Genomic DNA, 21,741 nt, shown 5'->3' on the forward strand with positions numbered 1-21,741 from the left:
CACCTGCTCCAACAGTCCCTTTGAACTGTCTGTTGAGATAGAGAGTATGTGAGTGGATGAGTGAGTGACTGAGTGAGAGAGAGACAACAATAATAATTAAATAGGGAAAGAATAAGCGAGAATGACAAATACAGAGGTAGAAAGATAAAAGAGGTAGCCACTACACCTGCCTTGTGTGTAGATGGCTGAGGGCTGACGGCTTGTCTCAAACACACAGACAGTCTCACTCTCCATTAAGTGGTTCCACCATTTAGGACAATGGTGATGGGGTGGGGGATCTGGAGGTGTGGTACCAGTGAGTAAGTTGAATGTGAGGAAGGGGACTATAGGTGATGGACTGACTTGATGACTGACAGGTGGACAGATGAGACTGGCTGTGGGTCTCCGTTCTCCAGGTATATATTATACAGGTGTACTCACGGCATGGCTGTTTCCTTGTCCTCTCCAGGGGGTCTGTGTGGCCTTGTCTTGGTGCGTCTGTCTGTCCTCTTCCAGCGACGGTGCCCTCTGGTGACAGTGACAGCTCCCAGGCTGGTCAGCGTGAGCAGACTGGGGCAGGAGAGAGAGTTACCATTAATATATCAGGAAAATACAATAACAACTGATGCACTAAGGTGAGTAGGTATTCAAAAACTACTAGACCCTGATTAACTCTAATACTATGGAGGTCATTCCCAGTGGGTTTTCAACTTTAGACTATAGCAGTGGATCAGTTGCTAATTCACAGTTTGTCGTTAAATAATGTATTCATTCCAGGAGCACCAAGGTCAGATGAGGGGAGGCTAATATTCAATCCAATTGGTAACTTCATATAATCAATTAAACTGAGCTACATTAAAATTCAACATACCCACGTCTGTCTCTCTCCTCACAGTTCAATAAAAACAACACCAACCACCCTTTGCTAATGAGTAAAACAGAACATCTGCATGAACTCCTGGCAGCTCAACCCACAGAGCATTCAGTATTTCTTACTCCCTATTTGGCTAATTATATCATTCTCTCTGTTATTCTTTCTCTCATCTACTATTCAATCAGTAACTCCCTTACTATTTCTCTCCATAGTAATGAATTATTATTATATCTCCACCTCTCCCTCTCCCCCTCCCCCTAATTGGGAGAACTAGAGCGGTTGGAACACTGATGTTGCTCTGACATTTGCTATTACTGTACCTTACGTTGCTCTGACATTTGCTATTGCTCTACATGGGGAATTTGAATAATGTCAGTGGACAGTCTGGTTGTTTACCTAACGAGCACACTAGGCCCTGGACACTAATGAACGTCACAACACTGATGGATCCATGTGAAAGCAAACATAACTGAGGTTAGTATGTCGGTGTCTTGACTATGGAATTCGTAGAAACACAACTCCCACGTGTAATGTGTTGCATTATGATGGAGGCAAACGCACTGGCAGAGAATGACTGCCGTTGTCTCACTGACCCCTCCTGGAGACTCACCGCCTGTTGCTGTCGTGTGAGCTGCGTGATTGTCCTGTCCTTATCCCTCAGCTCCTCCCTGAGCTCCCGCACCTCCTTCATTAGCTCCTCCAACTGGAACACATACACAGTGGTTCATTCTGAACACGGCTAACAATGCTACTTGTCTTGGTTCCTGGATGTGGCTGATTGTACCTGTATAGTTGTGCTGTTATCCTCCTCAACCTCCTCGCCCTCTTTCACAAGCTCTGGGCCTCCATCCTCCATCTACAAACACGAAGCACACACGTTTCAGTATTCTGAACTATACTACATGGGGGCAGCCAGCATGACTAGCTGTATGGATATTGACAGTTGATTATAATGACACTACTAATTGCTACTAAGTTTGGAGCCTCTTCTGTAATGTCTTCTGTAGACAGGCCTTGCTCTAGCTAGCCTATAGCCAGCTGGGTACACTGATAAAGCCAGTTGCTCGTAGCTCAGAGAGATCAATTACGATTAAAGTAGAGCGTCATTCTACAGCTGCTGCCCACAGCACATCATCACAGCTCCAAAGAAAGATAATTAAGAAGAGAACATCTAATGGTGCCCAAGGCCAAACTACCCTGCTAAATACAGACAACAAACAGACAGACATACTTTCAGACTTTCTCAATTAGACATTTTTGTCATTTAGCAATTAGATGACTATAATCAACAGCAACAGCATTACTTAGTGTAACGAACCTTGCATATGTAGGCCTGTTATGACCCCCCCGTCCCGTCCCGTTTGCTACGATCTCTACATTTTGCACAGTCAGAGGTCAAATTAACATGAATCAAACATGGGTACAAATAACGCACATTTATACTCACTTTGGTCACAATAAAAGATGTTCCTTTTTTGGAGATAATTAACATATTCTAGGCTCTGACAAGCAAATCAAATTACTATCACAGAGTGGCTGTGTGGTGCTTTGTCATGTCACAGACCCTCTTTGGGCACAGTTGACTTGTTTTGGAGGAATGTAATGTGCTGAGGGCTGTGAGGGCAAAGCCAATATCACCCAGCCTGAAAACTAACATAGATAATGGGGTCCTACAGGGCCAGACAGAGACGCTGTACCGTCAAAAGCTGTACACTACTGATTAACTGTCTCACACATCACATCCCTGACTCTGTGTGTTTGTGTGTGTGTCTCTGTTGAATGGAATGCTTCATCTGACAGATCTATTAAGTGATTAAGGAACCACAGGTAACCACAAGGGAGGAGGATTGGCTCCAGGAGTAATAACAGGTAAGAAGAGATGACTGACACACAGAATAAAACCCTGTGCCACAGCTTAACTGTTGCTCACTCTCAAGACATGGGCATGAGACATGGCATTCAGAGTAAAGCCATCAGCTATTTTCTACATCACAAAATGGATTAAACCAGTGCATCTCTGCTACACAGGCCTAAAGGGTCACTGTGACAGGCATGTGGCAGTGCATATTTCTACTGCCTTTAAACTTCAGAAGCCTTCTGTCACCTGGATATTTTGATGTGTGATAAACTCCTATAAAGCTACTGCTTAACAAAACATGTGCAGCCTCCGTCTGGCAAATAAAAAACTCTAACCTGACATCATAGTTATCCTAATCAAGTGACATTTTATTGGACGCTAAATCTATTTGATTCTAAAAGGAGCTGACGCCAGTGACAAGATGTGATTTCCACTTGCTTAGTCAGTAAATAGCTCAAATCAACTAAGTGATTAGATTGGAATTGTATTGAGTTCCTAAAGACTGCCTTCGAGACTTTGAGGGTGTGTGTGTGTGTGTGTTACCTGTAATAAACTCTTGAGTTTGAGCAGCTTGTTTTTCACAGAGCTGCAGTCCTGGGCCATGTGTTTGAGTGTGAGATCGTCCAGCGCCCCCGAGTAGCCATCGTGTCTCCCTACAGGAGGAAGAGGACGGGGGCCAACCATGAACCCTCCATGACAAGTGTAACCCTCATACTGCTGGAACACTGGACCCCTGGGAGAGGATGGATAGAGAGAGAACAGAGAGAGAGGAGAGAGAAAAAGAGGAGCATGTGTTATTATTATATTATAGAAAGAGGAGAGGCAGTAAGAGAAGGACCTTTGCCACATTGACTAGGCTTAAATGGGAAAATTAAGTCACTTACCAAATGCACTCTGGATTTATCCAGAAAATATCCAATAATGGCCCATCATATTTCACACAGCAGCTTTATATTCATGAATACAGCACACCTAGTAGACAATGTTGTGTTTGGTATTTTTTTGCCATTTTCATGCTGTAGAACAGCTGCTGAGTCTCACCTGTTGTCATTATGGAAGTGGTCTAGTCCATTCCAGCGAGGCTGCCTCCTCCTCCAGTGACCCTTTCGTCCCCCCCTCTCTGAGTGGTCAGAATGGGTCATCTCATCAGCGTCTAGATGGATGGATGGATAGATAGATGGGACATCCCCAAGGTAGCTTAGAAGTGTGTGTGTGTGTGTGTGTGTGTGTGTGTGTGTGTGTGTGTGTGTGTGTGTGTGTGTGTGTGTGTGTGTGTGTGTGTGTGTGTGTGTGTGTGTGTGTGATAGTGGTTCTATATGTTGCATGTAAACAGCAGAGGAGGCTGGTGGGAGGCTGAAATTGAATAAATGGAATGGAGTAGGGCTGTCCACGACAAAAACAAATCTTTGTCGACCAAGTGTTCTTTCGACGAATCAATCTGTCAAAATATTTTTAATCAACTGTATTATGCACTGAGCTTGTCTGATGCTTTAAGCAAACTGTTTGATTAAATAATTAAGACACACAAATGACTACAGGGAGTCCTACTGCAATTGATTTGATTGTGCCGGGCTCAGACAGAATGACTGTGTGACTAACACCCGTTGTCTCTATCTCCTCCCTGCTGCAGCAACCACCACAGAACATCAACAGTGTTAATCGTGCTACATAATTACAGCCAATTCTGATTGTATTCGACATGTGGTTGCGTGAGGCTTGGTGCTCACGGAATCAGTAGGCTATTAAACAAACACTCATATAGGTAACACAAGCAGGATCAATCTTATTTCTGTAGATCGGAAAGTATTCACACCCCTTGACTTTTTCCACATTTTGTTTACGTTACAGCTTTATTCTGAAATTGATTAAATTGTTTTTACAATCTGCACACAATACCCGCATAAAGCAAAACCAGTTTTTTATAAATGTTTGCAAATGTATAACATTTTTGGAACTGAAATATCACTTTTACATAAGTATTCAGACCCTTCACCCAGTACTTTATTGAAGCACTTTGGCAGCGATTACAGCCTCAAGTCCTCCTGGGTGTGATGCTACAAGCTTGGCACACCTGTATTTGGAGAGTTTCTCCCATTCTTCTCTGCAGGTCTTCTCAAGCTTTGTCAGGTTGGCTGGGGAACGTCGCTGCACAGCTATTTTCAGGTATCTCCAGAGATGTTCGATTGGGTTCAAGTCCGGGTCCTGGCTGGGCCACTAAGGGACATTCAGAGACTTGTCCCAAAGCCACTCCTGCATTGTCTAGGCTGTGTGCTTAGGGTTGTTATCCTGTTGGAAGGTGAACCTTTGCCACAGTCTGTGCTCCTGAGCACTCCGTAACAGGTTTTCATGAAGAATCTCTGTACTTTGCTCTAGTCTCCCAGTCCCTGCCGCTGAAAAACATGATGCTGGCACCACCATGCTTCACCTTATTTTTTGTATTAATTTTTTTACATTAATTTTTAATTAACCTTAATTTAACTAGGCAAGTCAGTTAAGAACAAATTCTTCTTTACAATGACGGCCTACACCGGCCAAACCCGGATGACGCTGGGCCAATTGTGCGGCGCCCAATGGGACTCATAGTCACGAACGGTTGTGATACACCGTAGGGATGGGCCAGGTTTCCTCCAGACGTGACGCTTTGCATTCAGGCCAAAGTGTTCAATCTTGGTTTCACCAGACCAGAGAATTTTTTTCTCATGGTCTGAGAGTCTTTTGGCAAACTCCAAGTGGGCTGTCATGTGCCTCTTACTGAGGAGTAGCTTCTGTCTGGCCACTCTACCATAAAGGCCTGATTGGTGGAGTGCTGCAGAGATGGTTGGACTCCAATCAAGTTGTAGAAACATCTCAAGGATGATCAATGGAAACAGGATGCACCGGAGCTCAATATTGAGTCTCATAGCAAAGGGTCTGAATACTTGTAAATAAGGTACTTCTGTTTTTTTGCAAACATTTCTAAAAACCTGTCATTATGGGGTATTGTGTGTAGATTGCTGAGGATTTTTGAATCAATTTTAGAATAAGGCTGTAATGTAACAAAATGTGGAAAAAGTCAAGGGGTCTGAATACTTTCTGAAGGCACTGTATATGGATGATTTATGAAGCCAGGCACATTTAACAGTTAGGCTATTGATTATGGACCTAATTAAGTCAGGGTATCCTCTCGCCTCACTTTCTGAGAAAGTGAAAAAGCACATTTGTTTTTTAAAATAATTACATTTGTATTTGTGTTGCACCATTGTTCTTACATAATATAACAATATACAATTTCAGTAGCACGTCTTAGACTGATGGACTATGGCGTCCCCACGGCCTCCACAATAGACAGGTGTCTTGTACATCATGATTTTTTTGTGTGTTTTTTTTGCTACTGCTCAACTAAAGAAATCTCGGTCGACCAACAGCCTATCGACCAAACAATCGACCAGTCGACTAAGTGGGGTCAGCCCTAGAATGGAGTCAAATGTGGCTTCCATTTGTTTGATGTGTTCAATACCACTGGTAAGCAGAGTCCTGTATACACTGTGCCAAGCATACACAAACATTGCCTCATGGGACAAGGTTAACTTAGGGGACTTTTATTTGTTCTCACACACACACACACACACACACACACACACACACACACACACACACACACACACACACACACACACACTTCTAAGCTACCTTGGGGATGTCCCATCTATCTATCCATCCATCCATATATATATAGAATACCACAATACAAATAGTGAAATAATGATACTTCAAGCAGTTTTTCATCTCACAACACATTCACTGATTTGTACTGAATAAGACATCAAACCCAAGAAGAAGGCTTTAAGCTAAGGCCAACAGTCAGACAGTAGGACTCTCAGGGGTTAACATCAACAGAGAAAATTAACAAACTTATACACACCCACAAAACACTTACAGTGGGGCAAAAAAGTATTTAGTCAGCCACCAATTGGGCAAGTTCTCCCACTGAAAAAGATGAGAGAGGCCTGTAATTTTCATCATAGGTACACTTCAACTATGAGAAAAAAAATCCAGAAAATCACATTGTAGGATTTTTTATGAATTTATTTGCAAATTATGGTGGAAAATAAGTATTTGGTCACCTACAAACAAGCAAGATTTCTGGCTCTCACAGACCTGTAACTTATTCTTTAAGAGGCTCCTCTGTCCTCCACTCGTTACCTGTATTAATGGCACCTGTTTGAACTTGTTATCAGTATAAAAGACACCTGTACACAACCTCAAACAGTCACACTCCAAACTCCACTATGGCCAAGACCAAAGAGCTGTCAAAGGACACCAGAAACAAAATTGTAGACCTGCACCAGGCTGGCAAGACTGAATCTGCAATAGTTAAGCAGCTTGGTTTGAAGAAATCAACTGTGGGAGCAATTATTAGGAAATGGAAGACATACAAGACCACTGATAATATCCCTCAATCTGGGGCTCCACGCAAGATCTCACCCCGTGGGGTCAAAATTATCACAAGAACGGTGAGCAAAAATCCCAGAACCACACGGGGGGACCTAGTGAATGACCTGCAGAGAGCTGGGACCAAAGTAACAAAGCCTACCATCAGTAACACACTACGCCGCCAGGGACTCAAATCCTGCAGTGCCAGACGTGTCCCCCTGCTTAAGCCAGTACATGTCCAGGCCCGTCTGAAGTTTGCTAGAGAGCATTTGGATGATTCAGAAGAAGATTGGGAGAATGTCATATGGTCAGATGAAACCAAAATATAACTTTTTGGTAAAAACTCAACTCGTCGTGTTTGGAGGACAACGAATGCTGAGTTGCATCCAAAGAACACCATACCTACTGTGAAGCATGGGGGTGGAAACATCATGCTTTGGGGCTGTTTTTCTGCAAAGGGACCAGGACGACTGATCCGTGTAAAGGAAAGAGTGAATGGGGCCATGTATCGTGAGATTTTGAGTGAAAACCTCCTTCCATCAGCAAGGGTATTGAAGATGAAACGTGGCTGGGTCTTTCAGCATGACAATGATCCCAAACACACCGCCCGGGCAACGAAGGAGTGGCTTCGTAAGAAGCATTTCAAGGTCCTGGAGTGGCCAAGCCAGTCTCCAGATCTCAACCCCATAGAAAATCTTTGGAGGGAGTTGAAAGTCCATGTTGCCCAGCAACAGCCCCAAAACATCACTGCTCTAGAGGAGATCTGCATGGAGGAATGGGGCAAAATACCAGCAACAGTGTGTGAAAACCTTGTGAAGACTTACAGAAAAAGTTTGACCTCTGTCATTGCCAACAAAGGGTATATAACAAAGTATTGAGATAAACTTTTGTTATTGACCAAATACTTATTTTCCACCATAATTTGCAAATAAATTCATAAAAAATCCTACAATGTGATTTTCTCTATTTTTTTTCTCATTTTGTCTGTCATAGTTGAAGTGTACCTATGATGGAAATTACAGGCCTCGCTCGTCTTTTTAAGTGGGAGAACTTGCACAATTGGTGGCTGACTAAATACTTTTTTGCCCCACTGTACATTACAGACACAGACAGACACACAATTTATCTTCCAAACAGAGCAACCAAGGATCATAAATATTTGGCGACACTCTAATCAAACAAGCCATTAATGAACTGAGACAAAATAAAATTGTGTGCCAGTCTTCAAATAACTCAAATTGCCAGTCTTCAAATAACTCAAATTGCCAGTCTTCAAATAACTCAATCTTACTGTTGTAGCATGAGAGTTCTTCAGCTGAGGACTAAACAAATACCTCACGCAGCCTCTCCACATACCGCAACTGAAGACGAGCCTGTCTAAATAGTTAGTCCAGTAATTCCACACGTGACCTGCTACATTCCAACATGCTCTGCTACATCCGTCAACTTCTTCTCAACATGTACAAAACTCAAATCCAAACATTACAAATCCAAAGTGGTAAAACGAAGAGGGAAAAGAGTGGGCTAAAGTCCTAGTCAGCTTTTTAAAGGGCTGGAGAAACTCTTCCACCCTGCTGTCTGTTTTCGAAGAAACTCCCCAAGTGGCCAGAGAGGGAGAGGCTGGGGTGGCTGTGTCTGTGGCCAGGCTGGGAGTCACCGTCTTGGGCAGGGTGGGGAGAGGCCATCAGGACCTCTCCTGTCATTGGAGCTGGAGCCTGCCTGGAGGAGAAAATAGCAGGGCCTCCTTTTCCCTTCTCCCTTTCCCCTTCCTGCTTGGCTGGCAGAGCCTGTGCCCATGGGAAGGAGGGAGGAAGGGGAGGAGATGGAGGATGGGCCTAAGGCTATGCTACATTGAAGCTCCCTCAATTTCCTCCCCTCTCCTTAGGCCTGCCACGGAGGGCTGAGCTTGGCTGGAGCCTCTGTCCGCTCCCCTGTCCCTTAACTACGACCCCTCGCTACGACATACAGCGCTATAAATAAATACGATCTCTTTCCAGGATGTCGTTTGGATTCACAATCCTTCAGAGTGAACATTCCTGTCACACACACAACACACTCAATGTAGTGCTCTGTGAACTGAAAAACCAGGCTGTGTGTGTGTTTGTGTGTATAGAGACAGAACGAGATGCACTTTGGGTTGTCTGTGAGTTTTATGGTCATAAAGGGACCCTTGTTAGCAATCCTTTGGCAAGACTGGTCAGCAGTCTCACACTGGGCCGAGTGTTTTCAGAGCAGTGGAAAGAACTGCATTCGCCATGAATGACACTGTCAGTATGGCATTCACAATACAGTGGAGAGACTTCATAACCTAAGATTCATGATCAATGACCGATGAGCACTGACGTGGGGAGTTTGTGATGGCTTGTATCATGTAACAAAATGCCAGAATCTTTCGCTAACGCAGACACACACATAGGTGCCCACGCACACCCACAGCACACCTACACACACAAATACAATCCTGCTGTCTCTGAGAATAGAGACCTATTCACCAAAAATATCTCGTTACCTAATCAGCAGTTGAAATAGGACCAGATGAATGTGTCATGATTAGAGATTAAATTGTCATTTCCATAGGTGTTCCATGATTACATTTACAGAATGGAATCAAAAGCTACACTCAAAAGGTGAGAGGGTCTGGTCACAGTGATTAGGCTTTCATTGTAATGATTAGGGCTCTACTGAACCAATCACTAGTGTTAATGAGCACCAAGCCTGGGGAAAGATGAATGAAGCGATGACTGTACCTGGAGCCACTGCTGTCTGTGTTCGTAGAGAGCCGTCCTCAGGGAGGTCCACGTCCAGCATGAGGTCGTCATCCTCCAGGTCAGCTGGCTCCAGGGGGTCCAGGTTGTTCAGAATGTCCTGCATGGTGGAAGAGACAAAAGTTGGTTCAATTGATGTTATGTTATTTTGATTCAATTTATATTATGACAATACTCAAGCTAGTAAGCCAACTGTTTTGTTTTGTCAGTTCACAAGAGATCCTCAAAAAAAGATTGTACAGAATGTCGGGGTATTTCAAAAAACATCTCATAATGCTCCCATCTGTAAAGGCATGATTAGTTCACTGTTTTTGTCTGCCAGTGTAAAAGTAGTGAGTACATTTTTATGCTAACAGTTCTCCTTTTGAATCAGACTCTCACGGACAAACACAGGTTGTTATTCAAAACAACGAGAAGCAGAGTCGGAGACAACAAAAGATTTGCAGAAATGAATTTCTCAAAAGAAACATCACTCTTGAATGAGTATAATAATGTAAAATCGGTAAGTATGTCTTTTATATTAAAGCTAAAATAGTTTGCACTTTGCTTGTTGTTGAATTCAAAGCATAACGTACCCAAAAGCAAAAAAGGCAAGAGTACAAATTACTAGTTCAAAGAATGAAGTGTTGATTTGTACTCCTCACCTTTTTGCTTTCCAAAGCATCAATTCCCAGGCAATTTTGTGCTTCAGCAGAAAATGAAAATACATAGCAAGGCCTCTACTTGAAGATGTACCCATAACATGATGGTGGTTGGTGGTATTTAATGGATGTTGTGTTATTAAAGGTTATCTAAATCAAAAACTGGCATTGAAGCAGGGAACCATGATAGAAAACAGAAAAATAACATCCAATATCTTCTGATCCATACTTATATCTGCCAGTGCACCCAACTGAACTGTACTCAGTCTTTCTCCCACATGCCTGCTCTCCTCTGCTCCCTCCTCTGCGTTTTACTACTTCTATTATCACCCTCTTTACTTCTCCCACTCTCTCTTTTCCCTTTCTCTGTCCTCTTCCTCTCGTCTCCTCGCTCTCTTCCATTTTCCTCATCTCCTCCCCCTCCCCCACTCTATCCCTCTCTCCTCTAGAGGTTCCTCATGCAGAGCAGGCCTTAGTTACGGCACGTTGCTCGAGAGGAAATGGCATTTCACACCGGTAGGCTGCAGCTTAGATGCTGAGCGGGCCACATAATCTCCCCCAAGGAGGAGGAGAAAAAGGCTGGTTGAATGAACTGGGAATCTGGGGTCATATTTCACACAAATCCCACTCCAGCTGACTGCCCTGGGGCTCTGACGTTGGAACCGCCAGCCAAACAGAGAGGACTGGGGGATCCAACAGAACCACAGTACCACAGCAGGTCCCCATGTTGAAATTAAGCTAGCTCCAGTGGTGGTCCCCTCAGTGGTGCTACACCTCCTGTTCAGTAGATGGAGACTAATGGGCAACTGATTTACAGGATTAGCATGATTATCCCTCTCTCTCGTCATACATCTTTCATATAAAGATAATTAATTCATTGAGCTTACACGTTGTTCAAATATTTAATCGATTGAAGTTACATATTATTCACATTATGATTACATCAATTCAGAATGCATTTTGCTGTGGTTGTGCACAGGGACTGTAACTTGCTATGTAAATTCCTGCAACATTCTGTGTCCCTCAGTCAGCTAACCTCACATTCCCCATCTTCTCCCCACTACCCTCTCAATCGGCACCCGGTGGGGAGATCAATGAAGAATAATAAACCAAAGGAAAAGCCTTGGCCCATTCAACCCCATATTGAATTGAAACTTCAAACAAACACAACTCTCTGTTCAGATATGAATCTGAGGTTAGCTGAGGCTCAAAAACCCACAGAGATTACCTCATATGACCCACTAGGGTGATTAATATATGATGTAGCTTTGCCCCCACAACCCAAGCCCTACAGAACTTCAGTCTGTCTAACCCAGAAACGTAATCAATACAAAATGAAACTAGAACAAATAAAACATGATTGTTCTACTGTATAAGGAATTATGGGTACAAATATAAACATCCAAACTTCTAATATATCCTAGAGAGGCTTAAGAAATGAGTCTGAAACTGTTCAAGTCAATAGCTGTCGCAGATTCTCAGACGTAGTCACCAGCCCCTCTGCCTGAGATTAGAATTATCATGGCATTTTCATTACATGTCCATTCTGTTTCCCATAACTCTCAATGAAGGCTTCAGAGCTGCCTGCAGATCAACTGCTGCTCCTTCAGTAGATCTTCACTCTAATTGAAGGTCAATCCCAGACTAAATGTAACACAGTGGGGCTTACTGCAATGTGAGATACTGAAGATATCAAAACTGTGTCTTTGATAAAAGACCCATACAGTATCTCCAAATAAAGTTTTTCTAACCTATGTGTGAGTGTGCCTCTGCAATGCCTCCACAATGACATTATGTTGACCTTATTCTACACTGAAGTTCTGAGTTGAAGGCACTAAGCTTGTCCTTTAAATATAAAATATGCCTTCTACCTCTACAATGATAGCACTTCTTTGTAATCCAATTATTCGACTCATTTACTGCTCTTGAACTAATGCATTTCCCCCAAACCCAATTCTCAGGCTCTAGCCAACTGCATATGACCATTCTCTGTGGTTCTATAAAGGATGTAATGTGGTGTAATCTAGGCGTCCGTTGCTGCAAAGGGCTTATTGACTTTTACAGGGACAATTAGAGGGTCACTATGAGCACGGAAAGTGTTAGAGAGATTGATGAGAGCAGAACTTCCCTTCCAAGGACACTAGAATGATACTGACTTGGGCACAAAAGAGAGATTTAAGGAGAGATGGCCCCATAGCGCTGATCTAAGGTCAGTTGTGCTGCTTTAGGTTGGGACATTCAGGGTTGGGATGGTTAAAGATGATAGGCAAAGGTTTCCCTGTACATTTAAAAAAAAATTTTTATAACAGCTACATTTGAAAGACCTTCAAAATCGTGTGTGTCCAGATAATCAGAGACTAAAAACCAGCAAAACACAACAACATTTCTCATTCATTGTCATATCCCGCAGTCTGTTGACAGACGCTACGATACCATTTACGTTACGTGTGTCTGTCCACAAAAATTATGAGCTCACAGGCTGGAGTTTGTACTGTTGGGAACACAAGCAGAATTTTCACATTTTCCATTAGAACCAGCTATTCCAGTGAGGAAATAATCCGGTGCCAGGATCATTTGCCCTCTGACTGCCTACAGTGACCTCACATTCAGAAACGGTCCAAAAAGCGCAATCCGCATTGACACCATAGAATCAACGAACATTTTATTTCTGCTTTGGTCATATGGGCGGCAGACGTGGTGGGAAATAGGTCACTGCTCTATTTTCTCTGCTTCTGGTGACAGGTGCCTCTTAGTTCAGCCAACCCGAACCCACCAGAATGTGTTGGATGGACAGTGGTCGGTGTAGATTGGTTTAAATTCATCCAGATTTAAAATGGGAAAAACAGGGGACATTATATGCACGCTTTCATTTGCGGAAGCAGAAGCGGATTCTGACGCCAGTGTGTGAATACGGCTTGAGAGCGGCGGCGGTCGGATTTATGCTAAATGACAAGACAAGAAGCTGTTGTCCATCTAGCTGACTATAATAAATTACTTGAAACAACACTGTTTACAGGGTTTTGTATTTAAGGGCAGTGCTAAAGTGGTGTGAGTATTTGGTGTGTGTGTGTGTTTCTGATACGGTGTCTCTTTGTACTTGGCATGAGGGAATTAGGCCTTTCATAATTACACTACATACATCTCTCCCTCTTCACTCCATTTTCATCCTCCTGTCATCTCCATTTGATGTGAACAGAGCTATGGGGATAAGTGAGTGACAGATTCGTCCTCCACTCTTTTCATAAACCTCTGCCTTCATTATGCCTCCTTCAACCAGGTGCCTGCCTTTGCCTTGCCTGACTGCCCACACTTGACTGCTTTTATCAACTTCATAATCAATTCGATAAACCCAAAAGCAGCAAAGTAAAAGTAAGCCTGGTTTACATCAAGCAGACTCCATAAGGAAAGACGCTAGGAGGCAAAACTAGCCAGTTTTAGAACGTTATGTTGAGGAACAAAATGAGTCTAAATGGAGATTAAATGGAGACCTTCGACTATCACATTTAAAACAGACTAAGGGAGTTACTAATAGTTACCACTGTGGTCAGCAACCAACAGGAAAATATGATGACTACATTGAGCCCACTAATCTTAGGGCTGACACAGATCACTTTCATCATTGTAAATAGCTACTTTCAAAAAACAGTAGTAACCACTATCAAATGTGTTTGTTCTGGCTGACGACACACATTGGTTCAGTATAGCAGCTATAAATGCATGCAGGCGTATGTCATATACTAAGAGGGAAGACAGAAGGCAAGAGAGAGAAATAAGAAATCAATGAATGATCAGACAAGACAATGTAGGGACATGTTGGCAATTTCTGCACGGCAAACAAAGCAGCCTAGATATTAGCTAACTAATACGACAACAGTCTGCTTGCTGAGTGTGTGTACTATAAACAGCAGTGTACTGCAGAGAGAAAGGCTTAAGCACCTAGCTCATTTATCTGCTAATGAATTAGGCTGTCACCACCCAGCGCTACAAAGCCTAACATTAGATCCAAATAAATAAATCAAGAAGCAGCAGCTCTGCAGCTTTGAAGTCAGAGAGGAGGCGAGGATTAGAGACAGAGCGCCGTCAGGAGCTTGCTCTGCTACTGAGAGGATATGTCTCACATGAGAGAAGCCGAGTTAAAATAAAAACACAGCAAATACTAGGTATCTGCAGGAATAAGGAATGAAGAGGCCAAGGAGAGAGTAAGTGAAAAGAATAGAAGGGAGAGTGGCTTCACATTGTTTATTCCAATGTCTATCAGTAACACCATTTCGGTGGAAATAGCCATTTCAGGTACATTAGAATGAATACAGACAGCCACTCTACAATATGTCTTCCACTGGCTATTTTTAACCAAATCATACGTTTTTATGTAAATGGAGGCTACAGAAGTGTCATTACACTTTTTGATTTCACTTGGTTTTGAGAAACTTACCCCACCAGCGATAGACCTCCTCGGACTCATTAGGCAGTATTAGGGGAAGCAGAAAACATGAACAACGGCTACAGAAACACCCAAATACTGCATTTTAGAAACAGCAAAGCTCCCAATATAGTGAGGCAGGTCTTTAGATGTTGTACATATGAAACCGTGTCATTTCGAACTTTATCCAGACTGTTATATTTCATTTTGTTGGACTTAAGCATTACACTTCATGCATATGCATGCACTTACATTCTTGTTTCCATTGTGATGATAGTGATGGTTTCTATAGCAACCAAATCAAGCCAAATAAATATTAGCTGTTGCCATATCATTATAGCCCATTTAGGACATATCTTTGCCGATATCCACAAAACAGACAAGCGTCAACTTTCATCTGCAGGATGCTTGTACACACGCAAGCAGGCGGAAGAATGGGAATGTGAACGTATCGCTCAAGTTAAACAAAATATCATGCCATTTATATCCAAAACAGAGATGAATAAAAATGCTATTATAATGCATTAAAACCTCTAATATGAGGGCAGGAGTACTTCTAATTATGAAGCTGGCTGTCTACTACTCAACAGCAGGCTATAGGAAATCATCAAGTGAAAGACGTGGAAACCAAGTGATGTATTTCTCTTACCACACACACACTTATGTCATATTTAACGTAACACTGCCATCAAGCGGAGTCACAGAGGTATTGCAGCACAGCTTAACTAGGATGACTGTGATTTGTTTTGTCTGGGTTCTGTCTTATGAAGCTCTTTTACAACACAGGATCATAAGACGTTTGTCAGGTTAATCCTACACCAGATGACAGATCATCATGGCTGGCTGTTGCCTCTTAAGAGACTTGTCTGTCTACACTGAGTGTACAAAACATTAGGAACACCTTCCTACTATTGAGTTGCACACTCTTTCAGCCTCTGAATGGCACACATACAAACCAAATCAAATTTGATTTGTCAAATGCATCGAATACAACAGGTATACCTTACCGTGAAATGCTTACTTACATGCCCTTAACCAACAATGCAGTTCATGAAATAGAGTTTGGGTGTCAAGGTAAATAGTCCGGGTGTCCATTTGATGAATTGTTCAGCAGTCTTATGGTTATGGGGGTAGAAGCTGTTAAGGAACCTTTTGATCTTAGACTTGGCGCTCTGGTACCGCTTGCCGTGCGGTAGCAGAGATAACAGTCTATGACTTGGGTGACTGGAGTCTTTGACCATTTTTTGGGCCTTCCTCCGACACCGCCTAGTATATAGGTCCTGGATGTCAGGAAGCTTGGCCCCAGTGATGTACTGGACCGTACGCACTACCCTCTGTAGCGCCTTACGGTCAGATGCCAAGCAGTTGCCATACCAGGCAGTGATGCAACCAGTCAACCATGCTCTTGATGGTGCAGCTGTAAAACTTTTTGAGGATCTTTGGGCACATGCCAAATCTTTTCAGCCTTCTGAAGGGGAAAAGGTGTTGTCGTGCCCTCTTCAGAATTGTCTTGGTGTGTTTGGAGTAGAGGTCGACCGATTAGGATTTTTCAACGCCAATACCGATACCGATTATTGGAGGACCAAAAAAAGCCAATACAATCGGCTGATTTTTTAAATTTATTTGTAATAATGACAATTGCAACAAATCGGTGTCCAAAAATACCTATTTCCGATTGTTATGAAAACTTGAAATCGGCCCTAATTAAATCGGCCATTCCGATTAATCGGTCGACCTTTAGTTTGGACCATGATAGTTAGTTGGTGATGTGGATACCAACAAACTTGAAACTCTTGACTTGCTCCACTTCAGCACCGTCGATGTTAATGGGGGCCTGTTCAGCCCTCCTTTTCCTATAGTCCACAATCAGCTCCTTTGTCTTGCTCACATTGAGGGAGAGGTTGTTGTCCTGGCAGTCTCTGACCTCCTCCCTATAGGCTGTCTCATCGTTGTCAGTGATCAGCCCTCTACCTCTGTTGTGTCATCAGCAAACTTAATGACGGTGTTGGAGTCGTGCTTGGCCACGCAGTCATGGGTGAACAGGGAGTACAGGAAGGAACTAAGCACGTACCCCTGAGGGGCCCCAGTGTTGAGGATCAGCGTGGTGGATGTGTTGTTGACTACCCTTACCACCTGGGTGCGGCCCGTCAGGAAGTCCAGGATCCAGTTGCAGAGGGAGGTGTTTAGTCCCAGGGTCCTTAACATTTTTTTATTTATTATTTTAAATTGAATATTCGAAACATACAATATACTTGCAGTGAAGCCTCTCAACAACTACACCATACCAGTCATCCAATAGACTCCCATTCAGAGCGACACACAGAAGCATCCAGGGTCAATGTCCTGCTCAAGGGCACATTGATAGATCTCCCACCTGGCCAAAAAACATGAACCCTAACACTCCAAGATCCCCCCTCACAGTTCCCAATTAGCTGTCCCTCAACCATTCAAGACCCCTCCCAAACCCCTAAGAATATATATATTTTTTTTTAAATACAATTAATTTCATTCTTCACCCCCAAGAATCCCCCAATGCACCAACAACCAAGAGAATGAACTAAAAAGAAAAAAGAAAAAGATAGAAGAAAACAGCAAACAAAAAATCTATAAAAAACAAAGGACATCAAGGACAATGCCAACTGTATATGTTTGTGTGCATGTCTGGCACTATTACATGTATGCGTGTGTTCTTGTATGCATTTATTTGAATGAGAGTGTGTGTATATGTATGTGCACAAACACCTGCATGGCATCAGCCTCAGGCAAACCGGCATTAGCTGTAAAAACACTGATCCTCGGGTGTCATTCAAACATACTTATTATTATGTTTTATTTTGAGTGAGCTTTTCTCTAATGTGGTTATTGGATCTGATTTTAATGGCTAGCATTTTGATGGCCATAACGAATAGATATGGTGACAGTGGACACCCTTGTTTAACTCCTCTTGACAATTCAAAACTCTCTGAGAAGTAGCCGTTATTTACTATTTTACACCTGGGGTTGCTATACATTAATTTTTGCCATTTTATAAGAGAATGACTGAAATTGAAAAAATCTGGGCATTTATAAATAAAATCCAGTCTTACTTTATCAAATGCCTTTTCAAAATCCGCTATAAATACAAGGCCTTGCCTCTTAGATGTTTCATGACATTCTATTATTTATAGTAGTTGTCATATATTATCTTCAATGGATCGTCCATGTAAAAAACCTGTCTGATCAGGATGAACAATACCTGGTAAAACCTTTTTAATTCTGAGTGCTATGCATTTCGCTAGTATTTTTGCATCACAACATTGAAGTGTTAGATAGACTGGGTCTTTATATTTGCCATCTGGGTCTTGTTTTAATAATAGAGAAATCAGACCTTCCTGCTGAGTACCCGACAGACAACCATTTCTATAGGAGTAGTTAAAACAATGGAGCTTTTAGTATATCAAAAAAGGCTTGATATACCTCTACTGGTATGCCATCAAGTTCTGGGGTTTTTCCAGACCGAAAGGATTTAATATCCTCAAAAAGTTCTTCCTCTGATATTTGGCCTTCGCACTGATTTTTCTGTACATTTGTTAATTTTTCATTTTTTATATTATTTGGAAAGAATTCCTTACCGTAATCTTCATTCAGTGGGATAGAATGGGACGGAAAAGAGAACATCTGCCTAAAATAATTAGCTTCCTCTTTTAAAATATCATTCGGAGAATCATGGATGACTCTGTTTTCAGTAATGCGTTTCTCCAAATTATTTTTGTTAGCGTTCCTGTACTGGAGATTCAGGAAGCATTTTGTGCATTTTTTCTCCATATTCCATCCAGTTTGATTTATTTTTGTAATAGATTACATTAGATCATTCTTGAATAAGTTCCTAAAGTTATTTTTGTTTTTCCTCTAACATATTTTGTATCTCTGTGGTGTCATTTTTATTGCTATCTACCTGTACTATTAGTTAGTCTTGTCTCTTTAGACAGAAACTGCTTTTTTATTATTGATGAATATTGAATTGAATGACCTCTGAAGGTACATTTGAAGGTAACCCAAACAATAAGGGGATTTGCTGAACCTATATTATCCTGGAAAAATTCAGTTATAAATTATTTTGTCTTAGTTAAAAATGTGTTGTCCTCCAATACACTTCGATACAATTTCCAATATCCGTGTCCTCATAGAAAATCTATAAGAGTTATGTGAATGCCAATTAAATGATAATCCGATCGCATTCTGTCTCCTATTAAAAAATGTTTAACCTTTGATGAAAGAGACAAGAAAGTAGTCAACTTAACACTGTATTATAGTCTTCTAACATAATGATTTGATCATTTGTTGCCTGTACGTTCAAAAAGTTGGTACAAATGTTTTCGAAAAAGTATGGATCATCCTGATTTGGACCATATAGTTGAATGAGCCAAATCTCTTTTTCGTCAACTTTCATATTCAAAAAGTTCCACCTTTCTTGCGAATCATTCCTGACTATTTGCAAATTCAGATAAAAACATTTGTTAATTAATATCATCACACCTTTGGAGTTCCTTTGTCCATGACAGAAAAAATTTTCACCACCACATTCCTTTTTCCACACAACTTCATCTAAGGATGTAGAGTGAGTTTCCTGTAAACAGTAAATGTTATATTCCTTTTCTTTTAGCCGCATAAAGACTGATCTTCTTTTTTTGGAATCTGCTAAACCATTACAATTATAACTGTCTATACCTATTTCACCCCTTACCATAACTAGATACTATTCTCAGTCTAAATTGACCATAATTAGTGCTTGTAAAGTTACTTCCATCAGAGGTATTATGACGGTCAAAACTAGAGCTTTCAAATGTCTGATATATAGAATTTAAGAAATAGGTTCTAGCAATATCGGTTTTATTCCCTTGCCTGTTTGCCTGTGAGCCAATGCCACAGATGTTAGAAAATTGAGACAAGATATTATGTGTGAAGTAAATCTGAGTAGGTTGGTGTGTATGATATAGGATGGGATTTAGTGAGAGTGTGTACGATGTCTGTATAAGAATAAGATTATAATGTGTGCTGTCCAAATAAATAATAACTCTGCCAATTTGCATGGTTGAGTGTCTGTGTGTGTAACATGTAGTGCGTATAGCCTTAATATTCATGATGATATTTGTAATCCATATTGTATCACTGTCATAGTTGCATCATAATTAACTTTAACATCATTGAAAAACACATCCCAGCATTTCCATAGCAATTGACGTTTCACATGATCATGAAAGACACCTTGCATTACTCTAGAGACAGCTTCACTACAGTACAACTGTGTTCCGTACAATATGTTATTAGAGTCCCCTGTTCTACTCCAATCTATACTTCTTTATCGGTGTAACAAATGGCTTTGGCCACATGGTGTCACCCTACATACATGCTTTACTTTGCTGTGTTTGCTCTGAATCACATGTTCCAAACAAATGCAGCACATCTCAAGGGTGCTTTGACCTAATAGGCCAAACAATTAGGAAACAGTATGTTAGATGGACCCTATTCTACTAGGCTTACCAGATACATGAATGTCATTGTCATTGAATCAGTGCAATGATTTATGGCTCAGTTGGATTGTGGGTTCGATTCCCGAAGCCGTACGCATGACTTTAAGTTGTTTGGATAAAAGTGTCTGCTAAATATTGTTATTACATATTAGAGAGAGTCACTCACACCCACTCAGAACAGTTGGCATCCCCAGACAGCTCTCTCCCCAAAACACACTGTCTCAGTTGTCTATGCACCACTGTTCTGTCAACAATTCTGTGTCTTCATGTAATGGTAAACCCCAGAGGAAGGGAAGAAAAGACTAAGCTGATTAACTGTTTTAAATCCCCGTCATTAAGCTCGTTAAACATTCCAGAGCCAATGGCACCGGAACACCGAGAGGAAAACAGAAAGAAACTGTTCGATTATCTCCAGGAGATAATATGTGGCTTGTAAGGAGCTATGCAGACATTCCAGAATCTGGGAACCCCACGAGAGGGAGACCTTGGTTGGGAGTGGGTGGCTGGCAGCCTTGGCATTCACATTCCCTTTCTGACCTGAGTCTTTGTTCTCCTAATCCCTAATTAAGGATCTAATTTAACTGAATTTTTAGCAGCGGGATCAATTGATAGAATAAAGCAGGTAGCTCTTGCTGGGAGGACTGGACTGACATAATAGGGTCAAAGGTACACACTATCAGGCCTCTGGTGAATACCAACACTAGTCAATCTGATGAATTAACTTTGTACTGCACTGTGCATCATACAGAAATGACAGTATGTCATTACTACTCAGTGATACTATATGAAGTGTATGCTAAGCGAAAGACAAGACAATTGCTGACAATAAAACAGTCTGTTTTTCTAAACAATGACTAAATATTCTCCTGACAGTCTCTATGTTCTGACTGTATCTGACCAGCCAGGTAAATATGGGTGTTTTCGTGTGTATGAATTTGGTACCCTGGGGCAAACCAAGCGTTAACTCACCATGCTGTTGAGGCGGTCTGAGTCGTCATAGCTCTCACATGGGTGTGTTCTGGGTCCCAGGGGCTCCAGATCCTCCTCGTCCCACATGTAGGTGCCCCCCGAGCTGTTGGAGGGGGACAGCTCCAGAGACGAGCCCTGAAGGAAGTCTCCCCTCTCTGGGGGCAGGATGTCAAGGGCTGTCCTCACCCCAACTTCCTCCTTCCGCCCTACACAGGGGACACAAACAGGACAAACAGTTCATACGGTACATTTTACTGACTGTCAGGAATTATGGGACTGAAGCAGTGTTATAAAAGCTCTAGAGTGGTTAAT

At 41.9% G+C, this 21,741-nt stretch overlaps 1 protein-coding gene across 1 annotated transcript in view; it reads right to left on the reverse strand.

Annotated features, from left to right (window-relative positions):
* The window catches only part of LOC139412082 (coiled-coil serine-rich protein 2a), a 61,905-nt gene that overhangs the window by 11,227 nt on the left and 28,937 nt on the right, over nt 1–21,741 (reverse strand). The window contains exons 4-10 of the mRNA XM_071158879.1: nt 21,430–21,635; nt 9,872–9,989; nt 3,753–3,864; nt 3,255–3,444; nt 1,638–1,709; nt 1,464–1,556; nt 421–549 (exon numbers count right to left, since the gene is read on the reverse strand). Coding sequence (XP_071014980.1) covers nt 421–549; nt 1,464–1,556; nt 1,638–1,709; nt 3,255–3,444; nt 3,753–3,864; nt 9,872–9,989; nt 21,430–21,635 — 920 coding nt within the window. The remainder of the gene's footprint in view (nt 1–420; nt 550–1,463; nt 1,557–1,637; nt 1,710–3,254; nt 3,445–3,752; nt 3,865–9,871; nt 9,990–21,429; nt 21,636–21,741) is intronic.

Source organism: Oncorhynchus clarkii, chromosome 1 (assembly GCF_045791955.1).
Source record: "Oncorhynchus clarkii lewisi isolate Uvic-CL-2024 chromosome 1, UVic_Ocla_1.0, whole genome shotgun sequence".
Classification (NCBI taxonomy): Eukaryota; Metazoa; Chordata; class Actinopteri; order Salmoniformes; family Salmonidae; genus Oncorhynchus; species Oncorhynchus clarkii.